This window comes from Triticum aestivum, chromosome 5A (genome assembly GCF_018294505.1).
Source record: "Triticum aestivum cultivar Chinese Spring chromosome 5A, IWGSC CS RefSeq v2.1, whole genome shotgun sequence".
Lineage (NCBI taxonomy): Eukaryota > Viridiplantae > Streptophyta > Magnoliopsida > Poales > Poaceae > Triticum > Triticum aestivum.
In genome coordinates this window covers 85698073-85710357 of record NC_057806.1, presented here as the reverse complement: position 1 = coordinate 85710357, position 12285 = coordinate 85698073, and the positions used below count along the sequence as shown (strand labels likewise).

General features: G+C 46.6%; 1 protein-coding gene across 1 annotated transcript; it reads left to right on the top strand.

Annotated features, from left to right (window-relative positions):
* Positions 1–7683: 7683 nt before the first annotated feature.
* Positions 7684–10467, top strand: LOC123102427 (probable E3 ubiquitin-protein ligase RHY1A). The gene is made up of 3 exons (XM_044523774.1): positions 7684–7970; positions 9519–9724; positions 9818–10467. Exons 1-3 carry the CDS (start codon positions 7803–7805, stop codon positions 10203–10205), a joined length of 762 nt encoding a protein of 253 aa, XP_044379709.1. The 5' UTR covers positions 7684–7802; the 3' UTR covers positions 10206–10467.
* The last annotated feature ends 1818 nt before the right edge of the window (positions 10468–12285 follow it).

The window sequence follows — 12285 nt, the reverse complement described above, 5'->3', positions numbered from 1 at the left end:
CGGCAACACCTTCATCTTGAGTATCTTCGGAGTCGGAGTGATAACTTCTCTCGGAGTGGCTGTCGGAGTCGGAGCCGGATACCCATTCACCAACATGAGCTTGATGTCTTCGTTTTGTGTAGCTCCTTGATGATTTTTCCTTCCTTTCCGAATCCTTGCTTCTCCGTGAGTATCTTCGTTCATAACGATCATCTCTACTCCTTCTCTCTCTTGGTGGTGATTCTTTGCTTCTTCTTTTTGGAGAATCTTCTCTTCTCTTGTAGGGAGCCGTACACTCATTGGAATAGTGTCCGGGTCTTCCACAACTGTAGCAGTTTCGCTCTCGACTAGAAGATCTTTTGTCATTGTAGGACCTTGACTTGAAGCTTCTATCTTTGCTTCTACTCTTGTAGAACTTGTTGAAGTTCTTCACCATTAAGCTCAATTCTTCATTGAAGTTTTGTTTCTCACTTGATGATGTAGGGGCTTCACATGAGGCTTTGTAGGCACCACTTGATTTGTTGTGAAGTTCCTCTTTATCCTTAAGTGACATCTCATGAGCAACAATTCTTCCAATCACCTCCGTTGGCTTGAGATCTTTGTAATTGGGCATCATTTGGATCAATGTGCACACGGTATCATATTTTCCATCCAAGGCTCTTAGAATCTTCTTGATGATGAATCTATCGGTCATCTCTTCACTTCCTAAGCCGGCAATCTCATTTGTGATGAGAGCAAGCCTAGAGTACATTTCAGCGACACCTTCACCATCCTTCATTTTGAACTTGTCAAGTTGACTTTGAAGCACATCCAACTTGGATTCCTTGACGGAGTCGGTACCTTCGTGCATATCAATCAAAGTGTCCCAAATTTCCTTTGCATTCTCAAGACGGCTGATTTTGTTGAATTCTTCGGGGCACAATCCGTTGAAGAGAATATCACAAGCTTGAGCATTGTATTGCAACATCTTCAACTCATCCGCGGTAGCTTCACGGTTTGGTTCTTTCCCATCAAAGAAGTCACCTTGCAAACCAACACACACAATAGCCCAAACGGCGGGGTTATGTCCAAGAATATGCATTTTCATTTTATGCTTCCAACTAGCAAAATTAGTACCATCAAAGTAAGGACCTCTACGGTGATAATTTCCCTCGCTAGACGCCATACTCTCCTAGGTTGTGAAACCAAGGCTATGACCACCAAAAGCTATGGAGATCAAAGCAAATGGAGACCAAAGCTCTGATACCACTTGTAGGATCGAAAGTATGTCTAGAGGGGGGTGATTAGACTACTTGACCAAATAAAAACTTAACCTTTTCCCAATTTTAGTTCTTGGCAGATTTTAGCTATTGTAGGACAAGTCAAGCAATCATCACACAATTCAAGCAAGCATGCAAAGAGTATATTGGCAGCGGAAAGTAAAGCATGCAACTTGCAAGAATGTAAAGGGAAGGGTTTGGAGAATTCAAACGCAATTGGAGACACGGATGTTTTTCCCGTGGTTCGGATAGGTGGTGCTATCCTACATCCACGTTGATGGAGACTTCAACCCACGAAGGGTAACGGTTGCGCGAGTCCACGGAGGGCTCCACCCACGAAGGGTAATGGTTGCGCGAGTCCACGGAGGGCTCCACCCACGAAGGGTCCACGAAGAAGCAACCACCCATGAAGGGTCCACGAAGAAGCAACCTTGTCTATCCCACCATGGCCATCGCCCACGAAGGACTTGCCTCACTAGCGGTAGATCTTCACGAAGTAGGCGATCTCCTTGCCCTTACAAACTCCTTGGTTCAACTCCACAATCTTGTCGGAGGCTCCCAAGTAACACCTAGCCAATCTAGGAGACACCACTCTCCAAGAAGTAACAAATGGTGTGTAGGTAATGAACTCCTTGCTCTTGTGCTTCAAATGATAGTCTCCCCAACACTCAACTCTCTCTCATAGGATTTGGATTTTGTGGAAAGAAGATTTGAGTGGAAAGCAACTTGGGGAAGGCTAGAGATCAAGATTCATATGGTAGGAATGGAATATCTTGGTCTCAACACATGAGTAGGTGGTTCTCTCTCAGAACATATGAGTTGGAATTGTGTATGTGTTCTGATGGCTCTCTCCACGAATGAAGAGGAGGTGGAGGGGTATATATAGCCTCCACACAAAATCCAACCGTTACACACAGTTTTCCAATCTCGGTGGGACCGAATCAACAAACTCGGTCGGACCGAAAAGGTAAACCTAGTGACCGTTAGAGATTTTCGGTGGGACTGACATGCAACTCGGTAGGACCGATATGGTTAGGGTTTGGGCATAACGTAATCTCGGTGAGACCGATTACACAAACTCGGTGAGACCGAGTTTGGTAATAAGCTAACCAGAGAGTTGGTCAGGTAAACTCGGTGGGACCGATTTGCTCTTTCGGTGAGACCGAAAAGTTACAAAAGGAAACAAAGAGTTTACATTGCAATCTCGGTGGGACCGATTCGCTCTTTCGGTGAGACCGAAAAGTTACGAAAGGGAAACAGAGAGTTTGCAATCCCATCTCGGTGAGACCGAGATCCCTATCGGTAGAACCGAATTGCTAGGGTTTGGCAGTGGCTTATGACAAGTGAAACTCGGTGGCGCCGGATAGAAAGAATCGGTAGGACCGAGTTTGGCTTAGGGTTTAGGTCATATGTGGATATGGGAAAGTAGTTGAGGGTTTTGGAGCATATCACTAAGCACATGAATGAAAAGGCTCATTAAGCAACACCTCATCCCTCCTTTATAGTATTGGCTTTTCCTAAAGACTCAATGTGATCTTGGATCACTAAAATATAAAATGAAGAGTCTTGAGCTTTTGAGCTTGAGCCAATCCTTTGTCCTTAGCATTTTGAGGGTTCCACTTTCACATCCATGCCATGCCAATCATTGAGCTTTCCTGCAATAGTCATCTTGGAATAGCATTAGCTCAATGAGCTATATATTGTTATGAATTACCAAAACCACCTAGGGATAGTTGCACTTTCACATAGGTTTCACTAGTGGTTTCTCTCGAGAGCATAAGTTTTCTACGGTGGGTGAACAAATTACTGTTGAGCAATTGACAGAATTGAGCATAGTTATGAGAATATCTAGGCATGATCATGTATATAGGCATCACGTCCGTGACAAGTAGATCGAAATGATTCTGCATCTACTACTATTACTCCACTCATCGACCGCTATCCAGCATGCATCTAGAGTATTAAGTTAAAAACAGAGTAATGCTTTAAGCAAGATGACATGATGTAGAGATATAAATTCATGCAATATGGAATAAACCCCATCTTGTTATCCTCGATGGCAACGATACAATACGTGTCTTGCTGCCCCTTCTTTCACTGGGAAAGAACACCGCAAGATCGAACCCAAAGCTAAGCACTTCTCCCATGGCAAGAACTATCAATCTAGTTGGCCAAACCAAACGGATAATTCGAAGAGACTTGCAAAGATAACCAATCATACATAAAAGAATTCAGAGAAGATTCAAATATTGTTCATAGATAGACTTGATCATAAACCCACAATTCATCGGTCTCAACAAACACACCGCAAAAGAAGAAGATTAAATCGAATAGATCTCCACAAGAGAGGGCGAGAACATTGTATTGAGATCCAAAAAGAGAGAAGAAGCCATCTAGTTACTAACTATGGACCCGAAGGTCTGAGGTAAACTACTCACACTTCATCGGAGAGGCTATGATGATGTAAAAGCCCTCCGTGATGACGGCCCTTCTCCGGCGGAGCTCCGGAACTGGCCCCAAGATGGGATCTCGTGGATACAGAAAGTTGCGGCGGTGGAATTAGGTTTTTGGCTCCTGTTCTGATCGTTTGGGGGTACGTGGGTATATATAGGAGGAAGGAGTACGTCGGTGGAGCACCGAGGGACCCACGAGGCAGGGGGGCGCGCCCCCTACCCTCGTGACCGCCTTCGGTACTTCTTGGAGTAGGGTCCAAGTCTCCTGGGTCTTACCCGAGAAGAAAATCATGTTCCAAAAAGGATTTTTTCTGTGTGGACTCCGTTTGATATTCTGTTTCTTCGAAACACTGAAATAGGCAAAAACAGCAATTCTGGGCTGGGCCTCCGGTTAATAGGTTAGTCCCAAAAATAATATAAAAGTGGAAAATAAAGCCCAATATAGTCCAAAACAGTAGATAATATAGCATGGAGCAATCAAAAATTATAGATACGTTGGAGACGTATCAGCTGCATTTTTGCGCGCTGCATTTTAGCACGGCTGCTGGAGCCAGCGCTGCGCGCCGCGCCAAACCAGGCGATGGGCGCGCAGCAAATCAGTTTTTTGCGCGCGGCGCGTTCGGCGCCTGTTGGAGATGCTCTTAGGCCAACTCCACTACGCGCCCCCATTCTGTCCGGCCCCGTCTGTTTGGGATAAAACGGACAAATAAGGTGGCCCAGCGCGCGACGGTCCGGACCCATCTAGTCCGTTTTGTGTCTGGACCGACCCATTTCGAGTGCATCTTTGCGTCGGGTTTGGGTCGCCGCGGACACCGAACGGACGCGCCGCTCATCCACGTCTGGCCGCGTGGCGTGGCGGCCACCTACCTTCCACTCGCCAACATCAATGCGCACGGATGGCCGACCCCACCTGTCATCGGCCCAATGGAAGGTCGTCGTCCTTCTTAAATGAGGAACCCGTGAATCGGTCGTCGTCCACACTGCCTCACTCCATCCCGCGGCCTCCTCGAAACCCGACCGCGCTAAACCCTAGCCCTCCCTTGTCGAGCTCGTCGACCGGCCACCTCGAAGCCATGGGCTTCTGGAACCGCAAGGGGAAGCACGACCGCGAGGCCGGCTCCTCGTCGGGGCGCCGCGCCGGCTCCGTGAAGAAGGAGGCCGCATCACCACCACGTCGGGCCCCCGCGCCGCCTGCTTTCTTCATCGGCCCCCACGTCCGCCGGCGAGCGCGACCGGCACTACATCCGCACGTCGGTGTGCCGCTGTTATTAAGAGACGAGGATGTCGCTCCAGGTCGCCGCTCCCCTGGAGCGACGTCTACCTCCCCAACAACTAGCACCTGTCCACCGATCGTGTGCCGATCCTGCCGGTCCCGGCAAGCGGTCGTGCGCGCCGTGAAGAGATCGAGCGCCGCCGCCTCCTCCTCCCCGATGACCTGTACTACGACGACAGGTACGCCCCGGACTCCTTCCTCTGGGATACCTGGCTCAGGGACGAGCACGACGTGCGGCGTGCCTCCTTCTTCGCCGGCACAACGTCTGGGCCACGGCGGCCACGTCGGCCACGTCGGGAGCACGCAGCGCCTGCTCTCCAGGAGCGCGGGCATAGGCTGGTGCGCGGCCTCACGCCCACGCCGTCGCCGTCGCCTTCGCCATCTCCACCACCACCTCCTCGCATGACAGCGGAGGAGGAGGCTCGTCTCATGGCGCGTGTCATGGAGGACTTCATGTACACGCATGATGAGTGGCAATGGGAGGGCCTGGAGGAGATGATGGCCCACTCCGCCGTCGGCGAGGTAGCCATCCCCGAGCTGGAGATGGTGGCCGTGGAGGAGGCGATGGAGGAGGAGCCGGTGGCCGCGTTCCAGCCGGGTCTGCTGGGCCAGGGGTGGGGCTGGTCCTGCACTGCACCGGAGATGGCCAGCCGCCGTGGGCGTGAACTGGTGCGCCACTCCGCCGCGGTCACCGGAACAGGAGGCGTCGCCACGGGAGGAGGTCGTGCAGGCACCTCCCGCCGTCCAGCCCGCCCCCGTCTACCGCGCACCGGCGGCCCACCTCTGAACGCCGCCGGCCTACGTGGACCTCGTCAGCGACGCCGACGACACCGACGGCCACTGAAGACGGCGATGGCGACGGCATCGACGGGCACGGGCAGGAGCGCGCTGGCGGCGACCGTTTTTTATTTTCTTTTTTATGTTTAATTATGTCAAGTTGGACGTGAAACTGGGCCGTTTTGTGACCGTGACGACCCTAACTAAGTTTTATGTTTATTAAACTACGTTTATTTACTTTTTTTAATCATTTTATTTACGTTTTCTATTTTTATAAAATCATGTCCAACGCGGACGTGATTTAAGGTGCGGCCGCAAGATGGGCGCACACATGATCCAACGGACAAGACGGACATGGCCGAATCCATCGGCGCCTCAAAGGGACAAAATCCGATCAAACCAAACGTCCGTTTGAGCTCGCGCGGTGGAGTTGGCCTTAGACGGAGTCACGAAGAGAGCGAGATTTGTCTGGTCGAGTCAGGAATGTTTGACTTGTGACTTGCAGTGCCACGTGTGAGCTACCGGCCAACACGGCACTGCCACCTGCCCTCGCCTCCTCGATTAGCGCGGCCAGCACGCTCGTGGCGTTTGGGATGGTCAAAAACTCAAAAGCCGGAGAGTTATTAGCGCTGGCCCTTTCACGAGTCTCTCGTGGTGAAGTTTTATAACGGGAGCAACCTGGTTGCGCTGGCAAAAAAAGGTAACCATCGCACTCGTAACGTTGATAAGTGTACTTATCGCCGGAGTAGTATTATCTTCATCGTGGTTTATCGGTCCTCATTGTATTTTATGCAAAATTTTGATCATAAATTTAATTAATAATATATTTATACATGTCATAAAAATTATATTATTGAAAACTATATTTAAATAGGAATCCAACTATACAATTTTCGTTGACATGTATTAACATTTTGTAAATTAAATCTTTGGACAAAATTTAACATAAATTATAAAGGGGACCAATAAACCAGAACGGAAGTTATAGTTAATTAATTATAGCGAGGACATTTGACGACATTTAACCTTGCTGGTCGAGTCTCGGTTTCGGATTATGACGGCCACCAACTTTTGAAATGGCCCTCAAGGAAGGTCGTCGAGAGACGCATTAGCAGCGAGACTTAATTAGCTACTTCTTCTGTTTCATAATAAAAGAGTATTTTTGACACTATATTATTGCTGCCAAGCAATCACAAGATTTCATTAGAATCAAATCTTACTCCAAAGTAATCATTCATCGTGCTTGATTGAGTGGTGTTTTCCGAACATTGGTGGCACTTGGCATCGTGCTCCCTTCAGTTGTTCTTCAGATAGCAGATAGCGCAGCATCGTTGGTCGTTTGATGCGATCCATAGAAATTTCCGATATATATTTTTCAAAATATTCCTTTATATTAAAACTTTAGCATCGACTCAAAAACACTGAAAAGCCATACCGTTTTTCAGCGATACGTACAATCAAACATATGAAAATTCTACATAAGATTCAAATGGGTATGATATTGCAATTCTATGATTTTTCTATTTCTGTTACTAGTATGTTTTTAGAATCATGTGAATATAGAGGGCCTTACCTAGAAGATTTTTACTTCTTTCATTCAAAAAACTTGAAAAAACTTGTCTCAAACTTGTTCCTCAAATGAATGTATCTATCATTAATTGAAGGACAACCCTTAGTAGCCATAGTTGGAGCAAAGAAGACGACTGTTCCAAGTGAGTTACAACTAGGATGTCACACTTCACTGTTCTCGCGGGTCACGTCCCTTTCATCAGCTGCCCATCCCACCGTCCATTTCCCTGATCGGACGGTACAACGACAGCAACAAAAATCCCCAAAGATTCTTGAAAAAATCAGACCCGAGAAAGAAAGGGAGAGGCGCAACACGAAAAGAGAACTGAAACGCTGCAATAAATAAAGCCACTACCGCTTTTTCTCTCTCTCTCGACATCTCGAGATATAAAGCCACTAGTGCTAGTGCAAAGAGGAAGGAGGGAGAGACAGAGCGGTGTGAGAAGCAGGTAGAGCTGCAACAGTTTGCCACATCTCCCTTCCCTCCCTTGCATGCCGATCGCCTCCAAGCTCCTCTACTTCCAGCGCCGCCCCTCGCCGGCGCCGCCGGAGCCCCCCGACCCGCGCCGCCGGCCCTGCCGCGGGGCGAGCGCCTCCGCCCCCCGCCGCCAGCGCAGCTCGGCCGTCTCAAACCACCACCACCACCATCATCACAAGCTGGTGAGCTCGCGCCGTCTCATCTCATCTTCCTCGATCCCCTCCCTACCCTGGCCCAAGTGGCCTGCGATCTGTTACTTTTTCTCTGCATGGTTTTGCTTCCTGTCTGGAGCTTCAGTTGCCGCGATTTGCGGGGGCTTGTTTTTGCGAGTCCGGATGTTAAGGGTTGAGGCAGCAATTCAGGGGTGCGTTTTGATGCGCGTCCGCGGAAAAATATCGAAACATTTGTTTCACAAAACTAGATAGTGCAGTAGGGTGTGGGGACGCCATGGGGTCAGAGCAGTTACAGCTAGTCAAGATTCAAGAACAAGGCTGGTAAAATTCATATTTTATACATGGACTGAGGAGCATGGCCCTGTGCACAATTTGGTAGTAACACTTAATTCAGAAAAGCTACTGTCACTATACTAGATTTTGTTTATTAGATCAAGGGAGAAATACTGTTATTTTTGTGGGACTAACATGAAGACCAAGTAGAATATGTATTATGTGTTCTTGGTGTACGTTTGCCGGAATTGGTTGGGAATTGAGATGAACCAGGGTGTGGAACCATGAACCAGCTGCACTTCTGTTTATGTGTGTACCCTTTGTTCAATACCTGACCGCGTACATGTTTCGCCCACGCACAAATTGTTCACTGCATAGGAATGATTGTGTTGCATATAGCTCTTGTTAGTTTGTTCATGAGTGTTGTTTTATTTAATTTTGCAACGAAGGGACAATCTCGTATTTCCTCATAAACATCTTTGACAAAGAGGCTGCAGATGTTTTTGGCAAATCTGAGCTTGTACCAGAAATTTTGTGCAGTCTTTTTCCAAACTATATATATAAGTAACTGGTTTTAGAATTTAGGGGGTTCGTGTATTGAACTGATAATCATACTTTTACAGTAAGTGTTGTCGTAGAGCCAGTATATACTGGAATATTCTTTCCTAGAAAAATGAGGCTCTACTAATCTATTGTGGAAAGTTCAGTGTGTGCATGACAATGATAGTTCTTTTGAACAGCTATTCAGTGACATGGATGAGTAATGAGTTGCAGCCTTGCAGGCTTTGGTAGAATGATTACGCCAAAGCTTTAAGTGGCCGAAATCATTGTGGGGACTACAAAGTGCTAATCTCTGTGATTGCTCACCGTCTGAATGTTTATTTTCAGAAAGAGCAACCATTTGTCTAGTGAGTGTTATTATGTCAAATATTCCTCATGTTTGATCAATTTCTACCAAATTACTTGCTAGAACTCTGATAATGGAGCAAACACAGTTTTGAGACATATCTCAGTTATGAGCAGATGAACTCTTGACCCTTATCACAGGCTTGTAGCCTATGGAAAATTAGTTAAATATGTGTAGAATCTCCTATTGATGTCATGAGTTGGCTGCTATTTCCTACGCATCGTTGAGCTATTTCCAGGCATGCAACAAACCACTCTCGGCGGAGAATAACACAGTCTTATTTTCCCAAGTTTTCTGTTGTGATGATGATAGTTGTGAAACGTTCTTCAGTCACTACGAATAGGTTCTAACATGTGTTATTTAAAAAAAAAAAACAGGGCCAGGAACTTGTTCCGGCAAACCAAAGAGATGGGGCTAAGCTTGTGGGATGTGCTGGAAACAAAATAGAACATATAGGGTTCACGTGCTCCAGGTCAAGGCTAAGCCGCAGTGTATCGGATCATGGACGGCTTCCTGATGCTGTTCAACAGGCTAGAGAAAGGCTTCTTCAGAGGCTTAATAGTGTGGACTTGTCAGGAAGAAGGTCCAAAACAAAACTTATCACGTTGTTCTTCCAGTGCAGAATTTGATGATCTATATTCGTTCTATGTTTACTCATGATCGTCCATTGTTTCAGGGAAAACACTTCGTGCTCCGAAACCATTTGGGCTGGAGTAGTAACTCATCCTGCTGACATTGGTATTTCCAACTTGGCCGATAGCGAACTTGGTAGCCTAACCAGTTACTTCCAATCCAGTGTATCCATCACCACCTACAACAAAGTCCAAGAAACATTCCCAGAGCCTTTCAGCACCGTAGATAAGTGCATGCCTGTCACCCCGTGCACCGAACCAGTCCATGTGCTACAAGAAACAGCCTGCGAGTGCTCGATATGCCTGGAGAGGTGCGGCGAGGCAGACGGGCTCATGCAGCTGCGGTGCAAGCATGTCTTCCACTCGGCGTGCCTGGAACGGTGGCTTCGATCCCACGGCGACTGCCCCTACTGCGGGGCAGTGTGCTCCTGACGTCGGAGGAATGAGAGCTGAGGATGACACCTAAAATGTGTTGCAGCTTAACCTGTTGTTCTACCAAGGACCTTTTGAGTTTGTTATAATTAATTAGTGAGGTGATGACACTGTGCGGTGTTGCAGTGCGCGGCTTGAGCGATGAGATGCTACAACTGGCTGTTTATCTCTGTACAACTACGGATCATGAGATTAGAAGCAGTAAGATAGCTGCTGTTCTATGAAGCCTTTGTTCTCTGCAGTGTGTGATGATGCTGTATTACTGCTCATTTAGCCGAACTACTTACACTATTTATACTGAACTTTCGTTTCCTCCACCCACAAGGTTCATAGAATATTTGAAGGTCCTACATGAACACCAAATTAGCTGAACACTGCAAGCAGGGCACATCTAGATCTGCACTAGTTATCGCAGATCTAAGTGCCTCAATTGAACTAAAAAGAGAGAGAAAAAGACAATAAAAAATGTTTGCACAAATCTTCATGTAAAATCAATGATATAGAGCTTAGATGTACAATACTTAAAGCACATCTAAATGTGCTTTAGCAAAACTGTTGCAAATACTAGGTGGATTGGCATGCACCGCGTGAATCACCACAAATAAGGGAACTACGGGAGCTTGTTAGAGAGGCGTCAGTTGACTGGCGACCGACCCGGTAGTTTCTTCCAATCATGCAGAAGAGTTGCATGTACATTCATAAAGAAAGAAGATAATACACCGCCAAAGAAGCCACGATCAATACAAAGCCAAAAATGACATAAATATACATATCAATTGACGACCGACCCAATAGTTTTTTTTCAAACCATGCAGAAGAGTTGCATGTATATTTATTAAGAAAAAATATAATACATCAGCAAAGATGGCACGACCAATACAATAGCCAAAACGACATAAATATTGGCACAGAATCCGGTGAAAAGTCCTTCTGTTTCAAGCTAGTTTTTTTTTGAGTGGTAAACCAGACTTTATTGATCAATAATTCGGTTTACAGGAATAACAAAGGGATCATGGGGTACTCTCAGCCACATATGGCGCCCTTGAACTAAAAAAGTACAAAATTTAGCTAAGTTGTGAGCATCAACATTCCCTTGTCGACCTTCAAGGATGAAGTCACATCGAACAAACTGCCTGGGCCTGGATCTCCTTTATAATAGTACTATATCTCCCTTCTGACCCTTTCTTAATTTCCTCCACAATTGTCTAGCAGTCACAAGCAACAACAATATGGTGTAGATATAGATCCTGAGCTAGGGCAAGAGCCTCGTGGCAAGCCAGCGCTTCCAACATCGGTGGATCACTTATCCCATCAAAAACCATTGCTGAGGATCCCAGGAAAAGACCATCATGATTCCTGCATGGGAAAACTTTGTTTTTTCCAAACTCTAGCTTTTGACAAATTTACTTATGCCACTCTAGAATTTGACATTTCACTTTTGCCACTCTTAGTTTTGGACAATACATCACAATTGCCATTCCGTGGCAAAAGCAATAATTTTAAAGTGGCAATTGTGATACATTATCAAGACCTAAGAGTGGCAAAAGTGAAATGAAAAGTTATTGCTTTTGCCATGGAATGACATTTGTGATGTATTGTCAAAACTAAGAGTGACAAAAGTGATATGTCAAATTATATAGTGGCATAAGCAAAGTAGGCAAAAGGTAGAGTGGCAAAAACAAAGTTTTCCCTTCCTGCATATGGTAGTGGCTGCCCCTCTTCTCCCATTTCTGGAAACTCCCCCGTCGACCTGAATTTTAGCAACTCCAACTTCGGGCGCCCTCCACCCTTGCCTGGCTACAGATCTCGCAGCTGTGTGTGTCTCACCATGTGTTGCCCCTGGTTTAGTCTGGATAGTTGTGAGTTCTGCAATGAAGCTTCTTACAAATGAATGAGTAGCGTGTGGGCTTTGCAAGTCTCCCTCATGGATAGCCTTCCGCCGAGCCCACCATATTGCCCACATAGTCACCGGCATCGTCACCAGACTATCTCGTGGAAGATGATCAATAGCTGAAAACAACCACACTTTGGCATTCGGCTCCGTCGACGCTTGTATAAAGTCAAGTGTGTTTTCATCTAC

Coding starts and splice junctions, on each gene's coding strand:
- LOC123102427 (XM_044523774.1), top strand. CDS start 7,803: ATGCCGATCGCCTCCAAGCTCCTCTACTTCCAGCGCCGCCCCTCGCCG. Junction 7,971..9,518: donor ACCACCATCATCACAAGCTG/GTGAGCTCGCGC, acceptor AAAAAAAAACAG/GGCCAGGAACTTGTTCCGGC. Junction 9,725..9,817: donor GTGGACTTGTCAGGAAGAAG/GTCCAAAACAAA, acceptor CCATTGTTTCAG/GGAAAACACTTCGTGCTCCG.